The sequence below is a fragment of the Bactrocera dorsalis genome, chromosome 2, assembly GCF_023373825.1.
Source record: "Bactrocera dorsalis isolate Fly_Bdor chromosome 2, ASM2337382v1, whole genome shotgun sequence".
NCBI classification, from domain to species: domain Eukaryota; kingdom Metazoa; phylum Arthropoda; class Insecta; order Diptera; family Tephritidae; genus Bactrocera; species Bactrocera dorsalis.
This window is the reverse complement of record NC_064304.1, coordinates 15,245,829-15,266,894: the sequence shown is the minus strand read 5'-3', so window position 1 is coordinate 15,266,894 and position 21,066 is coordinate 15,245,829. Positions and strand designations below refer to the sequence as shown.

Genomic DNA, 21,066 nt, shown 5'->3' with positions numbered 1-21,066 from the left:
GTTTTCAACTTTTTATGGACGCTCCTGCGAGAGAGGGCAGCTGGACCGCCATAATGCCAAAAATCGCTAACACACACACACAAGCGTACACAGTGACGGAAGCGGACAGTTAGATTTGGTAGCTCCACTAGGGCGCTGAGCGCCGCACGGGTATGAATTTCATTGCGAAATTCTTGCTCATTTCCTCCTTGGTTCTTCATTCGCCATGCTATTTCTGCTTTGTGCTGCCGGACTTTTTATGAGGAGCGTAAATTACTTTCAGTTTGTGCACTGATGATGAAAAAATAATGTCGGCGAGCAACAAAAGTTTTTGCGCTGTAGGAATTTTTCGGCAACAATGGGGACACAAAATATGCGCGAGCAGTCGAAAACAGCAATAACAACACCAAACAGCAACTCAGAGATGAGTACTGTAAACAAAAGTAGCGAAAAGATAAAATTATTGTTTAATGATGGCCAAAGATGTGACTGCTGCCGGCAGCAGCGGTGGACGAGCGACGCATCGAACGACCGGACACCGACCAAACAAAGTTCGGTTAATATGAAAATATGCGCATGTATGGATAGGTGTGTGGCACACGGCTCGGTGACGCTGAAAATTATGGGGCAGCGAACTGAACCATAGCGCCGAAAAGGGAATCGGGCAAATAAAAATAATGGAAAAATGCGAGAAACGCCGAAAATCGTTGTTAAACATTTAAGTAGCAATATTCCGTCGCACATTTAATTACTTAAAGCGCTACTTGTGTATTCGGTGGAAATGGGGGGGCGCATTTTTTATTGATACTCCCACTAAGGCAATGAAGTTGTTACTTTGTTTGCGGTAGTTTTTCTTAATTATGCTGAACAGAGCTGCCAACGCCGCGTTTATTTCGAATATTTCATTGTTGTAGTTGTAACATATTATTACAGCAACATTAGTTGGAACTTATAGTTTCAATTTCCTTAAAGTGCGTAAAAAAATATTGTTGTTGTTGTTATTTTTTTTTTTTAGTAAAGCAGTCCTATGTGAGTTTCTCCTTCTCCACCTGATGTCACCAACGGAGTGGAGGTCTTCCTCTTATTCTGCTTCCACCGGTGAGTACTGCATCGAATAGTCTCAGAACTGGAGTGTTTGTTTTGGTATCGACTTCGGTATTCGCCGTTCCCAATGCGCTAAGGACCATAAATATCGTAACGTCGGTTCATTAGATGTTGTCGTCGCCCATGTCTCTGTACCATAAAGCAGGATGAGGATGATGAAGGACTTATGGAGTTTGGTCTTTGTTCGTCGAGAGAAGACTTTACTTCTGAATTTCCTAGTCAGTCCGTAGTAGCACGCGTTGTTATTCTGCTTTGGATTTCGAGGCTGACATTGATGTTGGTGTCAACATTGGTTGCAAAATGAACGAAATGATCTGCGACTTCGAAATTATGACTGTCAACAGTGACGTGGGAACTAAGTCTCGAGTGCGACGACCGTTTGTTTGATGACAGGAGATATTTCGTTTTGCCCTCGTTCACTACCCGATCCATTTTCTTCGCTTCTATGTAATATGGCTGTATGTAAACTGACCCGATCCATTTTCTTCGCTTCCTTATCCATTCTGGAGAAAGCAGAACCAGCAGCTGTACACTCTAATAGTGGATCATGCCTTCGCTATTCAGCTTTGCAACTCGATAGGTATTTTCCTTGGCAGAAATCTCGTTTGGTATCGAACGGCTCGGAGAGGGCCTTCCCAATCTGAACAGAGCTTTTGGTATTGCTCAACGTCAGTTTACTCACAGCTATATTACATAGATTTGCGGGACTACCAATTTCAGACATGGCGAAGTAAAGACAGCTCCTTTTCATGCTGTCAAAAGTAGTTTTGAAATCGACTGAGAGGTGGTGTGTGTCGCAGGTCTTTCCCAAGATTTGGCGCATGGTGAATACCAGGTCAGATCCACAGATCTTCAGCGAATATGGACACGCATCTCTTCTAATTTCGAAGATCCAATTGCTCTGGTAGCGTGATACTATGACACTCCTAGATTCTCATCAACAACAACAACAATTTAAGTGCTTTCTGTAACGGTTCGTATAACGCTAGTTGTGCTCTAAGTATATTCTACGGCCAGCACAAATATGCTATGTTGTTATTATACAAGGTCACGTGGTCAAAGATCTATATCAGCTGGACGGAAAAGAAGTTCGACCATCGCTGAAGAAAATCTTAGCCCGAAGTATCCAAACTTTCTGTAAATTAAACGTTATGTAAGGCTCAGAAAAATAATATGTTTCGAAAGCAGCCGATTTCTTCCCAAAAAATGTGCATTCGAGCAGTTCCCCCCTACTTGGTGGTCTTACATTCTTTCGGAAGTACAAATTTAAGCTCGAAAAGTATTCCTTATTTAACCTAACTTAAGGCTCATCACTCTACAATAATACTACCACGCCGTCCTCAACAAAATTTACTCCAAACTACAAACAAGAGTCCAACCAGAATCCCAGTGACTGCAACAAGCGCAAGACGAATGTCTAACAAACACTTATGAATTTCTTAATAAAACAACACGAACAACAACAACAACCCGCATTTTATTAACATAACAGCGCAGCAAAAGCAAAAAACAATCGAACAAACGACCAATCAAACTATGCCAGCAGCAAGCGATAGACACAGACAGCAACGAAAATATTCGCATGAAATATGCAGTCAGTTGGGCGACGTCTGTGGCAAGTTTGGCGACGCGTATAGTTGTGCGGTTGGCCTTTGTCAATAATAAAATGCATTCATTTTCGAAAAGTTTATTCGTCTCAATCGACTTTATGAATATTTACTGCAGAAAAAATTGCGTCGCTGACGGCCCGAGTGGCAGGCGACAGTTGGTTGTTAGAAGTAGCAAACTAATGCGGTCGATCACCAGCGAGTCGCCACCCCCACTAACCGCAAGCTACTGCACGGTCTGGTCATGTCGTTAGCAAGAGACACAAGTTCGGAAAAACAACAAAAGTTCAAAAGTATAAAGTCCAATTGATCAAATTTAATGGTTTACTGCTTTGATGACTGCTGCGAAAATCACTCAAGCACTTAGCGAGTCAGTGTGGCAGCTTCCAGGACCACAAGCTGAAACTTCACCGAGAATTTGTATGCGACAATGCAACAACAACAGCAGCACAAACAATACACTTTGTTCGGCGCACATTACAAGCAATTTTAGTTGGAAAGTTCTTTCAAATATTTCTTATTGATATTTGGCGCAACTTTTTTTGTAAAATTTTTCGCTTTTCTTCAAAGAGCAGAAGTTTTTAATGTTTGGAAATTTCGAAAAAGTATATACCAATTATCTTAAGCGCAGTCGGTGGCTTTAAGATGTTTTTGATAACATTTGATCTTAAATTAAATCACTGCCGAAAATAGATTTCGTATTGAAGCTATTTTTTTTTTTGTTGTTTGAAAGCTTATCTATAAAAAACATATACAACAGTATTATTCAAAGCATTGCTCAGCTGAAGCTACAATATTTTTCCAGCTCTCTGGTAAGTCACGGATGCTAATGATTTTTACATAATTATTAAACGTATGCTAATGATTAGGAATGTAATTCTTTTATATATTAAAAAGAGGACTTCGTTAGGACCTTCTAAAGGACTAAGTAAGAATAGCTGCACAAATTTTCACGTTTCTCCATGCAGTGATTCGGACATTATACGACCACATAAGGAGATAGCGTCTCAATTTTATATATAAAATAATATTTGGACTGAAAATTCAAAACTGCACTTTATGCGTGCCGGCAAAATTACCTGAAGCTCTAAACCCTACTGCCAGTACATTAAAATGGTTGTATATTGTATAATGGTACATATTTGTCTCACAGTGCGTATACGTAACTCACAATTTTTAATGAGTTCTACGGAAATTTCTATGCTAGCAATATCTAGTTCCCGTTATTATACAGACGGGCAAGCTTAAATTATTAATTGTTATTGGGAACTTATTGTGGAAAGGTTGGGTTAAATTAATCTGGTAGGTCAATGACCCGCGCATAGACTAGTTTGGGTCCTTTGTGACCAGTTAGTGTTCTGATCATGTTCCTATAGTCTCTTCTATGGAGTGAACATAGAAACTAGGTGTAATTCTGATCTACCCTTTTATGACTTTTGCAGTTTCGCGCCCAAGTACCTCATTCCATCGGGTTATAAGGAAAAGTAACGGGTTAGTTTTATTCGTAAAAAGGAAGGATAATGCCAGAATTTATTAAAATTATGTATAAAAATTTTTATAAACCAAAACTTCATTCAATTAATATATAATATCAAATTTCTCATTATGTATTTGGGACTTAAGATTTCAATCCAAGATGCATGGATTAAGCACAAAAGCAGGGTTCCTGAAAATAACGCTTAGATCAGATCAATGTATGTATATATATTTAAATACTTTTTTTGCAGTTTCTTAATCTATACACAACCCAACAAACAACAAATCTTTATAGGAATAAATAAAAAACGATAGTACATATACTTATACAAGGAGCTATCGTGTAAAAGCAACAATAAAGAACAGTTGTATACATGTATATGTATTTCTATTTCTTCTTCACTTTCAATTTATGACCTTTAAAAGTCAAAGTTAAGGAGTAACTTTTCGTAAATTTCGGCTCATAAATTTGAGTGCACATACATGTTCGGCAAGTGAGCATAAATCCTTCTTATATATACGGATCTTCACAGCTAGGAACTTCCGAACTCTTGTTTTTACTAGCGTTTCATATGTAACTGTAAAATTCCTCAATTGTGCTTACAACATATTTGCGTAATTTTAATTACTGCCGTTATTTAACGTAAACCAGAGCCAACTGTCGCCTGCTAAGCCACAGCACACCCACTCGTGCACCAACAAATACCACCGTTTGGCATTTTGCACCAACTCTCGGCCTACAAATGACTTAACCGAGTAGCTTGCTCCCGCAAACTTCCGCTCTCTCTCAAATTCACTCACTCTCCGGTTCCGTTCCTGCTTTCGTCTGTGCCATTTGCTTATTGCTGTTGTTAATTTATGTCAGAATATCCACAGTGTCAAGTGGACCATCATTACATCATGTTTATGTAGTTGCAAGTGTGTGCTGGCTGCTTGATTGTGGTGTAGTTAGTGCTCCTGCAAACACACGCACACATGTGTATGCTATTTTTAAGGCACGCACACACACATGCAAACTCATATTTGTAAGTTTCTGATTTGGGCGCCTGCTTTTATGTTGGTGTTGCACTTTTTGTTGTTATTATTTTTGAGTCTTGCTGTTGTTGTTGTGCCGGCCCGATGTACATTTGCGGCAAATTAACTGTCCGGGCATGTTTTCTCATTCGTTCATTTAGCCACAGACCATAAATCACAGTCGAGTTGTTATCATTTGACGGCAACATATGTTGCAATAATTGCATGCCACGCCCTGTCGTTCCACTCACTAACCGCTCACTCAGTCAGCACGTCAATGCAGTTGTTGTATGTGCATATATATATATAAAAATATAAGTATATGGCGAATCATTCGGCAGCCAAAGTTGGAAATTGGCAGCGCAAACTCTTGAATTGCCAGCCAGTTGCGAAAGTTTGGAAAGTTAAATTCTTCAAATATGCAAATTGGCGTCAACTTAAAACTTGAATAAGTTCAACTGCGTGCAGTGCTTTCCACCAAAAATTAAGAAACAAAATAAACGTCAATCTACTAATGAACGTAGACTGCAGACAACCTGCCTTAATAAGTGGTGGCATGCGCCGGTCCGCCTCTCATTACGCCCATTCGCATTTATTGCTTGCCACACAGTGATGTGTGGCCTTATGTTGCCATATTATTTAAAATGAGTTGCATTCAAAAGATCAACCCAGTGCTAACGATGCCCTTGAAGGATCAAGGTGTGTTCCGTAGACAGATGTGGTTGAGGCTAATCGGTAGTAACTAATTGAGGTTAACTTAGTTGGCGAAATGAGTAATAAATTGTTTGACTGAGTTCATGAAAATTTATGTTAGACTTATTCCGAAAATAACTATTAATACACATAAATTTTATTCAGAACTTTTATGAACTGATGCTGTATGCGTTTCATAAAAAGTAAGACAAACCTTATTTCACAGCAGCTGATATTACACTAGTAACATTTAAACTAATTTTCAACTGGGTTTATATGTCCTCATAAACTTCTACTTTCATTTGAACTAGTGGAAATTCGGTATTCGTGCGGTTTTCCAAAAGATGGCGTATCTTGATTATTTTTCCATTGTTCCAATATTCCGAATATAGCTTGGAAAGCATCTATGTTTATGCACCTTTTTCGGTATTCATATGTCATTCATTTGAGCCGCAAACAACAAAATTTGTTTTCTAATCAAAAATATCGAGTTTTGTGCCTGAGAAAATGTTTTATGAGGAATACTCTTTCACTATCACTTGGCGAGAACCGCCACCGAAAGTCATCGAGTTTTTCTGAAAGTTTATGGTGAATAAGCTCTCTTAAAAATAATGATATTTCTCTGACGCCAAAAACGGTCTGGACGGCAAAAAAGTTTGAACATGATTGCCAACCAAAAGAAGAGTTCGCGGAATCATTTGGGAGCACTCAAGCAGCCAGCTTTTACCAAAAGCTAAGAAAAAATGAGGAACGATATGGGTTTAAGTCAGAAGATGTATCTGATGTGTAAAAAAATGCTGCTTGAATACTACAAAAATAAGTTTGTTGTGCATCGGATTGCAACAAAAAAACACATGTGACACCTGGTTAACGAGCCAATCAACAGAAAGGCCGATTATCCATAACGCCAAGCTAATGACAATAGGTTAAGTTAGGTTAGGCTGGTAGACCAATAAGCATATACCAGTTTTGGTCCTTTGCGATACCAAATGAAGTTCAGTTCCTAGGTCCAAGAAAAGTGGCTATCCTTTAGGATGCCTTGACGCAAATTTCAACAGACTCTGCGATACTTATCATACCGTAGGGATCAAAGATGCTTACAGCGTAGTCTTCCGAATGCGTTTCAAGTTTACAAGAGATCCTCCATTGTTTTCCTGGTGCCCTGCTCCAGACGTTTCCTGCTGTCTTCTCAAACTATCAGCCCCATTATGCGCGCGTGTGTTCCCACCAGATAGTAATCAGTTAGTACTTAGATCATGTTCCTAAAGTCTCTTCTATCGAGTGCCAATAGGAAATTTGTGGACTTCCGATCTACCGTTTTATTCAGATAGCTCATTCCATCGTGTTTTGATTATCTTTACGATGCTTCTGTCGAGATTGTCGTATAGAAAATGCAAGGGTTCCCAATGTTTATAACGTTTTTAGATGTTAGCCGCACAAAATTCTTGGCAATCTGGTCTCTACTATTTTGTTGCCCTCGATGCCTTTGTGGCCTGGCACCCAGTGAAAGTGAAGTTGCTTACTTCTACTACTTTCTACTGCTTCTTTACTTTCCAAGCCGATATGGTACGAAGTTACTTTCTTGCTCCTTGTCTACGTAGAGGCCAGCTTCGCTGCTTTCGGAATAGCAAATACCACAGCTTGAAAAATCGGTAACTAAAATGGTTCTTATGCCTAATTCTGGACAGTATATTTCCCCACCAACTCCATCCTCCATTTTCAAGCCGATTACCCACTGAGCTAATGACAATAAATATCGACCATAAATGTGTTGAAATCGGAAGGGCGGGCCATATTACAAATTTCTTAACCCAAGTAAAACTATTAATCTTGAACTCTACCGAGAACAACTCATCAAATTTAGTCATGCGAATACCAATTTCCTATCATGAGAACGCTCAACTTAATGTTGCAAGACCAGTGAAAAACTAGAGGGTTAAAAATTGTATTGATTCATTCACTAAACCGGCGCAGTTCACTTAAAATGGAATCCATAAAATGCGAGAAAGATGGGATGGGCTTCAGTTGGTCAATACTTTAAATAATACTATTGCAAATTTTTTTAAGAAACTTCTAAATTTTGAAGAATCTTTAAAAATAGAGTTGGAAAATTACTATTTCTATATACCCCCTCTGCAATTTGTTTTACTCAAAGCTACCGATGCAGATTGGTACAAATGATACTCTTTTGTTATATAAACTGATTTATAACCAGTGGCATCTGATCAGAGTCTGCAGTAAAGTCGTAAAATAAATTCAAAACAGCTTCTTATGGCTTGGTTCAAAACTAGTTACCTATGAACTAAAACTGAAATGGTTTACTCTGCGTTATTTCGAGTAAGGTATAATAACAGCTGGTCCTAAAAAAGCTTGAACTCAACTATTTTATTCTTGGCTAGTTCATAGCTACTTCCAGATATACTATTTCTAAACAAATTTGAAGATTTCTAGGTGAAATCTACATATAATTCGAATAAAACCTTTTTATTCTGAAGTATTGCTCTTCTTCATGCATTAGTTTTCAGCCAGCCGCCATCTCTTATATTAGCGAAAAATGCATGGAAAATTGTTTAAAAGCCTTATTTTAATAGTTGCAATACATCGCTTGCTCGCATTGGTTAGTGGCAGCAGCAATTTTCCACTCATTGCAATCAATTTTCGCGCTTCGAATATTTCTGGCATTTTCATGCACATACTTGCAACGCATGTGGCATGCATGGAGGTATGTGTGTGGGTACTATTGCGGCCGCTCATTATTGCTGAACAATGATGTATTTCACGCTACAGACCACATTTTCGGAAGTTACCACGCAAATGGTCGGTTTTGTTGTTGGCTTTCGCTTATTAGTACCGTTGTTTATTTGCTGTTGCAAGTACATGCACACAAATTTGATTTAATGTTATTGACTTTTCACTTTACAAAATCAAATGGAAATTCATTTTAATTATGATTTTCATTTGCCGATGCGGTTTAATTCAGTTCGCCGCATTTTAGGTGGCGTCCCTCGCCGTGGCCCTCTTTGTGGGATTGTTTCTGTGGTGGTGTTGTTGTTAGTACTTTTTGTATTTGTTGTTTACTTGTTTGTATAATTTAAGTAATTTTTAGTGTGAAGCTTAAATAATTTTGTTTTTATTGTTGCATAGTCATTTAAGCAAGCAAGAATTTAAGAAACTGTAGAACTTTCAGTAACCTTTATCCCAAAAGCGTCAAATTTCTGCAAGTTGCATATTCTAAACTAAATAAATTTATTATATTTAATGGTTAAAAAAAAAAAAATTGCGAGGCTTTGTATATCCTTTTTTCATAGCGTTTAACCAAAGCTGCCATGGCGTATGAGTAACCCGATGCAATGGGTGAAAAATTCAAAGTTTTCTAAAACTAAAAACTTTTTATTCAACGTCTTTTTCAACAGAGAAAATAAATTTCTTAAACCATAACTGTTCGACTAATTCATTAATTTTCCTTGCATGGCTGCAACGCTCAACTACACTATAACTTTCCTTCTTCTAGTGCACCACAAGCAAGGCCTGTGCTGTCTTGCTCCATCAGCTTCACATAAACTTTTCTATTATCTCTAAGCCAATGCAAAATTTCCATAATTTCGTCTACTCACATAACAATGAAGTAAAAATCTATTTATTTTCACTTTTTTCCTGTCATAAAACTTTGCCTTGTCTCGGCTGCGGCATGTTCGGCAATATGGTTTACACTACCTTTCTTTCACTCTTCTTTCCTAACTCAACTACTTTGGTTCTTAGGGGAAAATCGTAGCTTAGAGAGGTTAGTTTCAGAATATCAAGTAAACTAAAATCCCAAAACAAAGAAAAAGAGAGTGAAAGAGCAAATCGCATGCGAGAACCAAGCGAACTAAAGCAGCAGCGAAGCGCACAGATTGGTAGCGTCAAGCTGGCAGAGTGGCAGGATGATGGTGTCATGTGTCTATGGCAAACTAAAACCTAATATAGAAAATTGAAAATATTTCGAAGAATTTATAAATTATCATGTCGTAAATGTTGGATAAGCGCTAATACAAATAAACGCATATGATCCCTTGGAAGATTATGCTAGCAAGTGTGTGTGCGCGCATTTTGGGTGCTTGAGAAGTGATTGGCATGCACATGCAAAACTACGCGACTGCCTGACAGCCTGTCGGTATGTTAAAAATTACATAAAATTTCTATACACATGTGCTTATATAAATATATGTATTATATAAGTGTGTATGTACCTTGAGCAGTGTAAAACATCATCATTCAGCGAGACTTCAGATTTCATAAGCAGCACTGCACTTGAGAATAGCAAGAAAATGCATACATATGTATTTAAATGTTGACCGCGGCTGCGTTCTTAGGTGGTCCATTCGGAAAGTCCAATTTTGGGCAACTTTTCGAGCATTTCGGCCGGAATAGCCCGAATTTTCTTCGGAAATGTTGTCTTCCAAAAGCTGGAATAGTTGCTGGCTTATTTCTGTAGAACTTTAGACTTGACGTAGCAAAAAATAGTTAAAGGCGAAATCCATGATCTTGGAGGTGGCCCAACTTACGGGTCCATTTCTTGAGATGAATTGTTGTCCAAGTTTTACACCTCAAAATTGCCATAGAATCGATAGCTGTGTGGCATGAAGAGCCAACTTGTTGAAACAACATGTCAACCAATTTCATGGTTCTTCCATTTTTGGCAACAAAAAGTTTGTTAGCATCGAACGATAGCGATCCCGCCATTCACCGTAACGTTGCGTCCAACAGCATCTTTGAAAAAATACGGTCCAATGATTCCACAGCGTACAAACCACACCATTAACATGCACTTTTTCGGGATGCATGGGCAGTTCTTGAACGGCTTCTGAGTTGCTCTTCACCCCAAATGCGGCAATTTTGCTTATTTACGTAGCCATTCAACCAGAAATGATCATCGCTGAACAAAATTAAACGCGAAACACATTTCGAACCGAACACTGATTTTTGGTAATAAAATTCAATGATTTGCAAGCGTTGCTCGTTAGTAAGTCTATTCATGTTGAAATGTCAAAGCATACTGAGCATCTTTCTCTTTGACACCATGTCTGAAATCCCACGTGATCTGTCAAATACTAATGCATGAAAATCCTAACCTCAAAAAAATCACCCGTTATAAGTGTGTATGTACCTTGAGCAGTGTAAAACATCATCATTCAGCGAGACTTCAGATTTCATAAGCAGCACTGCACTTGAGAATAGCAAGAAAATGCATATATGTATGTAATATTTGCAATGATGTAACTTCAACGTCATTCAGGGTATATACTGCTGGAATATCATCGATTAGTTTTATTTGTTATACTTTTTTAATATGTATATTAAGAAGATTTAGTTGCATAGCTGTGCAATGTAATCGAGATGGGAGTCCAGCATGTTTATTTATAGTATAAGGACATATTACGCCCTAAAGCTTCATATGACATTATAAGTTCATTTATTAAGAGTCTGTAATTTTCCTATTTATGGTTTCCTTGAAAATTTTCGACTGCATTCACAAAATGTTTTCTGACAAGTTTATCCCGATCTTTCAGTTTTTCTCCAAAGTACTTATCTTTCACCAATTTTCGTATTTATAGACCTACAATGTTCCCTCATTAATCATGCTGATTTAGAATAAGTTGCGTAGTAGAATCCTGATTTTCTGAACAATTTTGAGGCTTTCGTTCTTATAACACAATCTTGGTTAGTGTGTTTGGACTTGGCTAATAAGTTTGCTTCCTCTCATCATTGTTAAATCAAATAGCACATGTCTGGGTTCTTGTCATGACCAACCCAATATCACTTTCACACATATGACAGAACTTTCATGTTAGACAAGATATTTATCTTTTGCTCAATTTCAGCTTGAACTGAGATACATTCGTTAATTCTGCACACACATAACAAAATATGTAGGATCCCACTACATGTTAGAACAATTTTATAGCATGTTAATGATGTAACAAAGGTATGTATGATGTAAGTTAGAAGTGAAGTCGTATAAATGAAATTATTTGAAAGAAGACTTTTATGGGGTTAAAAATAAATATGTAGAGGAAGATTGTAAAAGTAAACTTTCTAGAATACGTACACAGCATAATTCAATATCATAGAATAGCCTTGATGTGGGTAACCCCACTATAGAAACTGTAGCCAACGTTTTCTTTTAATGTGTCTGGTATGGTCTTAATTATCGGCGTTAACAGAACGCTGGGGTGTGGCTAATACAGAAAGAAGCAAAGTATGCATTAAACTTTAAACAATTCTTTTTTCAATCAATTTATGTTCTTAAAACGTTGCTAAATTATGGAAACGTTTAATTTTTTATTTAGCCAAGACACTCGCTGTTTTTGAATATCAAAACTTGTGGCTTACGCGCAAATTGCAGTACGGAAGCAAGATTTATTAGATATTCTCAACTTTTTGATTTATTTGAAAGCCATTGTATGTTTCATTTTTAAATTGTATATGTTGCTCTGTTTAAACAAACATTTAATTAAAACACTTTAAAAAGAGCTAATATAATACTCTTGATTCATAATAAGGTGAGAAACTTCGCTAATCTTGTATGCCGTAATATATACTAAGCTTTTAACTTTACGATTTATGGTTAGCTTTACCCTAAGGTAATTAAATATTAAACTAACAAAATAATATCATAATTAAAACTAGGAAAATTCGCTTAAAATATCTGCTTCTAATGCGAACTAATTACAAATAAGTCGCATATTTATGCCCAAAGATACTGCTACATACATAGTGCCATAGAAATACACTATCTCTTTAAACCTCAAATAGGTCAAATATTTTTCTACTTGCCATTTACAAACCCCACAGATACCGTTATGCAAAAATGTTAGTAATTTACATGAAATTGCAGGAATTGTTAAACGGCTGTACTGGGGCTTACATTTCCCTTAAATCTTAATTTGAAAACAGTTGTAAAATAATTTTCCACACAAACAAACAGCTGCACACACATACAAGCAACGCTGCTATCATACGTAGCCATTTATTTACATAAATATATATGTGTATATATGTATGTGTATATATGTATGTGTATTTGTTTATGTATATGTGTATGTGTGTTTATTTGTAAATTTATGTGGGCCGGAAACAATATTGCCTTTAATGCAAAGGACTTTTGCGGCAAAACCTTTAGTTGCGTTTAGAAATTCCCAAACATTGAATTAAATTGCTGTCTATGGGAGACCTGCTGACCATAATAATTTCAAATAGCAACAACACAAATAAAATGTAAATGCACACGCATTTGTATTTATCTGGACTTGGCTAGGAATGTGGCCAGTGTCATCGCCACACTCGACTGCCTCCCTTTCCAACTGATTTGCTTTGTCTTGCTCTGCCGTACACATAGTAGTCATGCTGTTGCGTATACGCCATGGCTTCCTGTTGCGTTGCTCTATTTTTTTCTGTCTCTAACTTGTATTTGCCTATTTTGCATATTTCTAATGTTCTTCTGTTGTTCTGCTTGTGTATTTTCATGCTTTGCCTTCACACAGTGCCACCAAGGATCCATCACATTAGCACCGGCGGACATTTGCAAGTCAAAAAGGGCTCGTCGGTGCGTATTGAGTGCTCGGCCTCCGGTAATCCGACGCCGAACGTAACTTGGAGTCGTAAGAATAATATTTTGCCCAACGGTAAGATTTGAATAAGTTATAAAACATTTCAAATAAACACATTTTGCATAGTCATCTTCCTACCGCCGCAGTTCCTGTGTCATATTTGCGTTTCCATTTTGTGCTTCATAGTTCTTTTTATTGTTTAAGTAAATATTTTACGGACTTTTATTTTATTTTTTATAGTTTTTCAGTTTACTTTTTATATTTTTTATTCTATTTTTTCCATTTTATGAAGTGTATTTTTTGTTGGTTGAATTTTTTGCTTCCTGTGTATACACTAACGCACTTCCACCGGTGCATAGAGCTTGTATGTTTTCACCACCGCTCTGTGCATTCGTAGAGCTGCTGCATTTATCAAAAAGCAAATAAATAACGCAGCATATAAATAAAAGTAAGAAACATGTGACACAGTGCCTAAAAGCACACTTCGTCTGTCATATTTCTGTGGAAGGCGCAATGATGTCAGTTGATTTAATTAAAAGTGCCATTCAATTTTATTGACTCACATTCTCGCAGCTCAATTGCTGCATTGTTGTTGTTTGTTTTGTACTCACACTGTCCGCATGCATTTTATGCTCTACTTTTGGTTTACCGTCTTTTTTTCTTTGTTTGCTTATTTACTTTACTTCATTTTTTATTTTTATTTTTATTTATTTATTTTTTTAATTTAATTTTTTTACTTCAACAGCTTGCCATGCCACATTCTTCAATTCCAGCATCCTTCGTATATCGACCACTTCCTTTTTCGTGGTGCATTTCCTCCTACTCCACATCCTCTCATCATTCAATCACTCAGTTATTCCATCACGGCAGTAAATTTATTTTATTCACATGTCCCGTTTTTTATATTGCTTTTCCCGATTTGCTCCAACAGGCGAGGAGAAGCTGCACTCGCACATCCTGTCGATCGAGAACGTGGACCGACACAAGGGCGGCGTCTACATTTGTACAGCCAACAACGGCGTCGGTCAACCGGCATCCAGTCAAGTCGTCCTGCATGTCCTATGTAAGTTGCGAAACCAAAGAGCAGAACAAAATCGCTTTTAATAAATATTGTACAATATAATGTAGTGAAGAAAGAAGAAAAAATCGAAAGACTGATGTGTCAGGTCGGCATGCGGTGAAATACTCGCCGTTGAACAAGCACAAATGAAAAGTTCTCCTTTTTATTTATGCGCTCTTGTATGCAGAGGTTCGTTATGCATTTACGCATACTTCTCGTCCAAGTGATAGTATGGAGGTCTGTGTAAACTCGTCTGTTTATAATTGTGTAAATACTTTGCTCCTTGCAGCACTGGTTGGGAGTGAGTGCTGTCACTTAAATTCGATTAGCGAATCGGTGATTCATTTCAGAGAAAGTTGATGCTTAATATTTATATTTTTACTTTACTCGGTTAAAATATTACTAGAAATATATTGAAAAACAGCCGGAGTTGCAGTATATCTTCAAGACTGTGTTCGGTTTCTGAAAAGTTTTAGAAAAGTTTTGAGGAAATTGAGATAGAAATGGTTATGGAGGTAATTGTGTATAAGAAAAGAGAGAGATGTAGACAGTACTTGCGACTCAAATATATAATAAGAAATGGTCAAATATACTAATTAATATTCTGATAGCGAAAGAGGCAATAAACAAAAAGAGAAACAAAGAGAGGGAGAGAGATAAAATTTAGATATGGTTATTGATTATAGAATAAAGTATTTATATTGATATTGATATTAAATATAAAATTGATATTGATATAAATTGATTGATATTGATATTGATATTGATATGATATGATATTGATATTGATATTGATATTGATATTGATATTGATATTGATATTGATATTGATATTGATATTGATATTGATATTGATATTGATATTGATATTGATATTGATATTGATATTGATTGATATTGATATTGATATTGATATTGATATTGATATGATATTGATATTGATATTGATATTGATATTGATATTGATATTGATATTGATATTGATATTGATATTGATATGATATTGATATTGATATTGATATTGATATTGATATTGATATTGATATTGATATTGATATTGATATTGATATTGATATTGATATTGATATTGATATTGATATTGATATTGATATTGATATTGATATTGATATTGATATTGATATTGATATTGATATTGATATTGATATTGATATTGATATTGATATTGATATTGATATTGATATTGATATTGATATTGATATTGATATTGATATTGATATTGATATTGATATTGATATTGATATTGATATTGATATTGATATTGATATTGATATTGATATTGATATTGATATTGATATTGATATTGATATTGATATTGATATTGATATTGATATTGATATTGATATTGATATTGATATTGATATTGATATTGATATTGATATTGATATTGATATTGATATTGATATTGATATTGATATGATATTGATATTGATATTGATATTGATATTGATATTGATATTGATATTGATATTGATATTGATATTGATATTGATATTGATATTGATATTGATATTGATATTGATATTGATATTGATATTGATATTGATATTCGGTATTGATGTTGAGGTTGAAATTAAGATTGACGTTGAAGTTGCGATTGCATTGGAGGTTGAAGCAAAAGAAAGCAGGAAAATATATTTCTATCAAACACAAACCTAAAAATTTAGTATTAAAAAGCTTGAAAATAAAACAATGCAGGATTATTTCATTTAAAGTACCATTACTTACAAAATATAACTTTTAAATTTATTATTCTTCTATCTGCAACTCTGTCAGAAGATACTTACAATCTTTGTTCAATTTCAGATCCACCTGAAATATCCGTTGAACGTCCTATAGTCTTCTCCGGTGAAGGACACGAGGCAATGCTGGTCTGCATAGTCCATGGGGAAACACAACCTGAGGTATATTCCACTTAAAAATATAAATATAATGAAGCCATAAAAACATTTTAAAAGCCAATTTGAAAGAGTGTTTTGTGCTAAAAAGAGAACACTAAAAACTAAAACTCCCAAAACACTTAACACCAAATAGTCACCACAAAACCAAAAATGTCATTTCTAACTGCATAGCAAAAATTAAATGCGCGCCGCGAGTTCATTAGTGAGCGCGACCGTTAGTTGATAGAATTCGGTGTCATTATGCCCGACCACTTTGCGATTTTAAATGGTTGTTTGCTTATGCGATGTTTATGTTTGCTAGTTGTTTTTGTTTCCTTCGCGATTGCATTTAAAAAATTTATATATACGAGTACATAAATACATATACATGGCTGTATGTGTGCTTGTACGAGTATTTGTTTGGGTGTTGGCAACGCTGGAAATCATCATTTTGAAATTGGTATTTACGAGCGTGTCTGCGGTCAATGCACAGAAGCGTGCAGCCGCACAACTGTCATGAAAATGAATATGAGCGCTGCATTCAAGCTGCCGCAACAACAACAAGACTAATACTACTACATACACAAATGCAAGCAGCGTGACACACACGACATTCTCGCGCGGTTACAGCGAAAGTGTGGAAAAATAATTGCGTTGGGCGGCAACGCCACAACTAAAAACAAGAACAAAATTCAAAAGCAACAAAAAAAGGAAAAATGTCAATTGACGAAATTATATGAGTGAAAGGCAGCGCGCTCGCTGAAAACTGGCATTTCTATGGAAGTTATTATGCACACTAAATCCCTTGCTCAGCCAGCTGGGAAAGCTATGCGCGCCAACATGCGCCATTTTCACTTTATTAGCGCGTTTTTCTCTGAATCACTTTAGTCAGCAGCGCAATATATTAGTGTGTGTGTTTGTATTCTATTTTGCAATTTTCATTTGCGCGCTGCTGTCATTACGCGCTCGCAAATGTTTTATTTTCGCTGGGTCACATTGGGCGTGGCAGCGCTTCTGTTGCTGCTCCGTTGCAGAAAACAACATTTCCGCATGCAATTTGTACATTTGCCTTCACTCGACTATTCATTGCATTGCATTGACTCATTCGTTTTTGCTCGCCATCATACCCACTTCGCATAACGCTCGTGTTTATTTATGTTAATGATACACAAGCTGGTATACAATGTGATAGTCCATGCCCGAGGGGTTGGGTTGCTGTGCCCAAATTATTTTACCCATATTAAAATTATACTTTTTTCACCTGCTGTGAAGCTTTCGCAGCGAAGCTTTCACGTATTTGCATTTTAAATCAATAACTCATTTCCTAAGAACGAAAATTGTTTCTATTATTTAATTGAATTCTGTTACACACGCTTACTTAGGAGGCATTTATGGCCTCTTTAAAAATTACCCTAAAACCAAACAACATTATAAATAAAGCAAACTACTTTTTCGCAGTTTTCTCGCGTGCATTCGCTCGCATATCCTCAGCGCATTTTTGAAATGAGCACAATTTTAATGAATTTTCACATTTTACTTAGATATGCAATGAGTAAAGCGAATGAATACAAATAAGCGCATTAGGGTGTGTCCAATTATTTTTACAATTAGCTTGGCTGGTAGACACTTAATTGTAAAACTACCAATATCCAATATATTCTCAATATACAAGTATATGCAATTCTTCTTTGAACAAAAATTGTAAATGAAGCTGTACGCGCTTTTCGAAGCCAACTTTAGACCTCGAGCTTTCGATAAAACCGCTTTTCTCTATCGTAGCTTTCACTCGTAGTATGGAAAGCTTAAATAACATTTATAATGCAATTTGACTGCGAACGTCCATTGAAAAGTAAAGCTTTAAGCTTACGAAGTTTAAGTAAACTTAGCCGTTGAGCTTCCAAACAAACAGCTTTTAACTTTTGAAGCTTTCACACGTATTTTTAAAAGTTCTAATAATATTTATGATGCAATTTGACTCAGCATCCATTGAAAAGTAAAGCTTTAAGCTTTAAAAAATTAAAGCTGTCGAAGCTTTTAATAGTTTCACTGACAAAATTATGGCTTTAAGCTTTCGAAACTCTCACTAATCTCTAGTTTCATTGAAAATATGAACTTTAAGCTTTCGAGTTTCCGTTAAAAATGAAAGCTTAAAGCTTTCGAAGTTTCGCCAATCTCACTGATAGTATAAACAATAATTATAATACAACTGTACCGTAAGCATCCAACAAAAATGTAAGCTTTAAACTTTCACAGCTTTAAATGACCTGACTGAAAGTTTAAGTAATAATTATTAGCAATTAGGCTGAGAGCTTCATTCAAAACTGAAGCTTTCACTACGAGTTCCATTAAAAATTTAAGCTTTAAGCATTGGAAGCTATAATTAATCTCGCTGACAGTTTAGATACTAAGTATAATGCAATAGTGTGAGTTTCTATTCAAAATTAAAGCTTTAAACTTTCGAAGCTTTTACTAATCTCACTGCAAGTTCCATTAAAGCATAAAGCTTTCAAAGCGTTTGCTAATCTCACAGAAAGTATAAATAAATAAACTGTACTGCGAGCTTTTGCCAAAAATGTAAGCTTTCGAAGCTTTAACTAATTTCACTGAAATCAGACTGCTAGCTTCAAGCTTTAAAAACCTTTACCAATTTTATAAGAAATTTTAAATTTTTTTCATTTAGTTAAAATTGGTTTTTATAGTTATATACTTTATACCATAATGTATATATGCGATAATTATTTACAATAGTTACCGGTTTTTGTCTTCACCTCTACTATCAATTAAAATACGCTGCCACATGCAGCATAGCTTAGAGTGTTGTACAATTGTATAATTTTTTCTTATAAATTCCCCCACCCTAATGCTTGCATACATATACCAATTTATATCGGCAAATGTAATGCAACATGGTGAGCGTGTTATTTTACCGTTAATTATGTAAATTACCTGAGCGCTAAATTGCATTGCAAACAGCGTGAAAGGTCATGCAAATATTGTACTTCGCGGCATTCCCTTGAGCCACGAAAGCCAAATGCACATACATATACGCAAATGCATGCCATATGTATGTATGTAACGTCATGTGAAGTCATGGCAATTTTTCAATGACCCAGACGTAATTTCAGCCGAGTGTCGGTGTTAAGGGAAATGGAAATAGTTTTGTATGTGTATATATATAGAAGAATTTTTTATTTTGTTTTGAAGGTGGAAAAAATTTAATAATACTGCGATCTATTAAAGCTTTTTTCTTCATTTTCTTGTAAAGTTGGTTTGAATATGAAAGTATCGTGTATCCAGTGGGCTCAGATCTCTTACTACTAGTATTGCTATGACAAGAGCATATATATTGACCTTAAAAGGCTCAAGATATGTCTTCTGAGCTTAAAAGCTCTTAATTTACGCTTTACCGCTAGCTTTCTTAGAGATGGCAGAAAACGCTGGACGAGATCTCAATAAACTATAAATTTACTTCTTAAAAGTGGTACTTAGAATTGAAAATACTTTCTGCCTCTAAGAGCTTTTCACGAGCTCAAGGCAAAAATTAGATGTTCGAGTATAAGAAGCACTCGGATATAGGTAGCAAATATTATTCATTTCATGAAAGAGATAATATGTACATATATTCCTGGACTAAAGTCGTATCGTAGCTGATTCTCTCTAAATTTAGAAAAAGTTCGGTAGAGCTGGCCGTGCCTTTATGTAAGTTTTTTTGAAGAACCTTCTCCGTTAAGCTCAGGTTTCTTCAAGGGATTGAGGTAAGTCTACGGCTCTCCCATACTTCATCTTCCCGAACCCTTTGTACAATATATCCCCAACCGACTTGTTTACTTGGAGGTGTCATTTTGGCTTCCTTTCTGGATTTGGTGACCTTCAGCACCCTCCAATCTTCCGTCAGGACATCAGGATTCTTTCTACTGAGGACCTGCACCATCCTTCCTTCACTTTCGAAATGGAGGAAATGCAACTGCGGTTCACTATTTCCAGGATGGAGCACTCCCACAATCCTTGAAGCTTCCCAACGACTTCATTTACCTAAATCATTGATAGGTAATCTTAGGATCATGATCCCATTAAGACAGCCCACATCAATCAAAAGTTAGCACACGCGAGCTCTGGTCTCCATTCAATCTAACGAAGTACTCATTCGGTTGTTTCAGCTCTACTGTTTTTCCTTGGGTAATTTGTCCAATAAGGTTGCTTCTGTCTATGTGTGCCGCAATTAAATGTCTCTTAGCTATCTAGCTGACAGTCGGTGCCGCTCTGTAGGTGTAGAGTTTCTGCTGATCGAGCCTGCTGATTGGTTTTACCTTTTTCCCGGTCGTTTAGCCGGACCCGCTGTTTCTCTTGCAACAGACCGCTGTTTCTTTACTGCAATTCCTTCCTCTATCCGCTTTATGTGAACTGCTGTCGCGAAGTATAATCGAACTGTTCTTCTCCTACTTCGTCCGGATGGATTTGCAGCTAGGCCTTTCAGGGACTTTCACAGTTGCCTTATATAAAAACATATATTTATTTGAAGTAATCAAGCCATTAATAAAATTTCTCAAGTCCTTAATAAAGCTCTCAATAAAATCAATTTCAAAATTATCACACATGATTATGACTTCCAAGCCAAGTTGAGGTTATGAATAACCTGCTTCGAATGT

At 36.1% G+C, this 21,066-nt stretch overlaps 1 protein-coding gene across 1 annotated transcript in view; it reads left to right on the top strand.

Annotated features, from left to right (window-relative positions):
- LOC105227565 (lachesin) overlaps nt 1-21,066 on the top strand; it is a 103,338-nt gene that overhangs the window by 25,655 nt on the left and 56,617 nt on the right. The window contains exons 3-5 of the mRNA XM_049447549.1: nt 13,397-13,537; nt 14,394-14,525; nt 16,347-16,444. Of these exons, the coding sequence (XP_049303506.1) occupies nt 13,397-13,537; nt 14,394-14,525; nt 16,347-16,444 (371 nt within the window). The remainder of the gene's footprint in view (nt 1-13,396; nt 13,538-14,393; nt 14,526-16,346; nt 16,445-21,066) is intronic.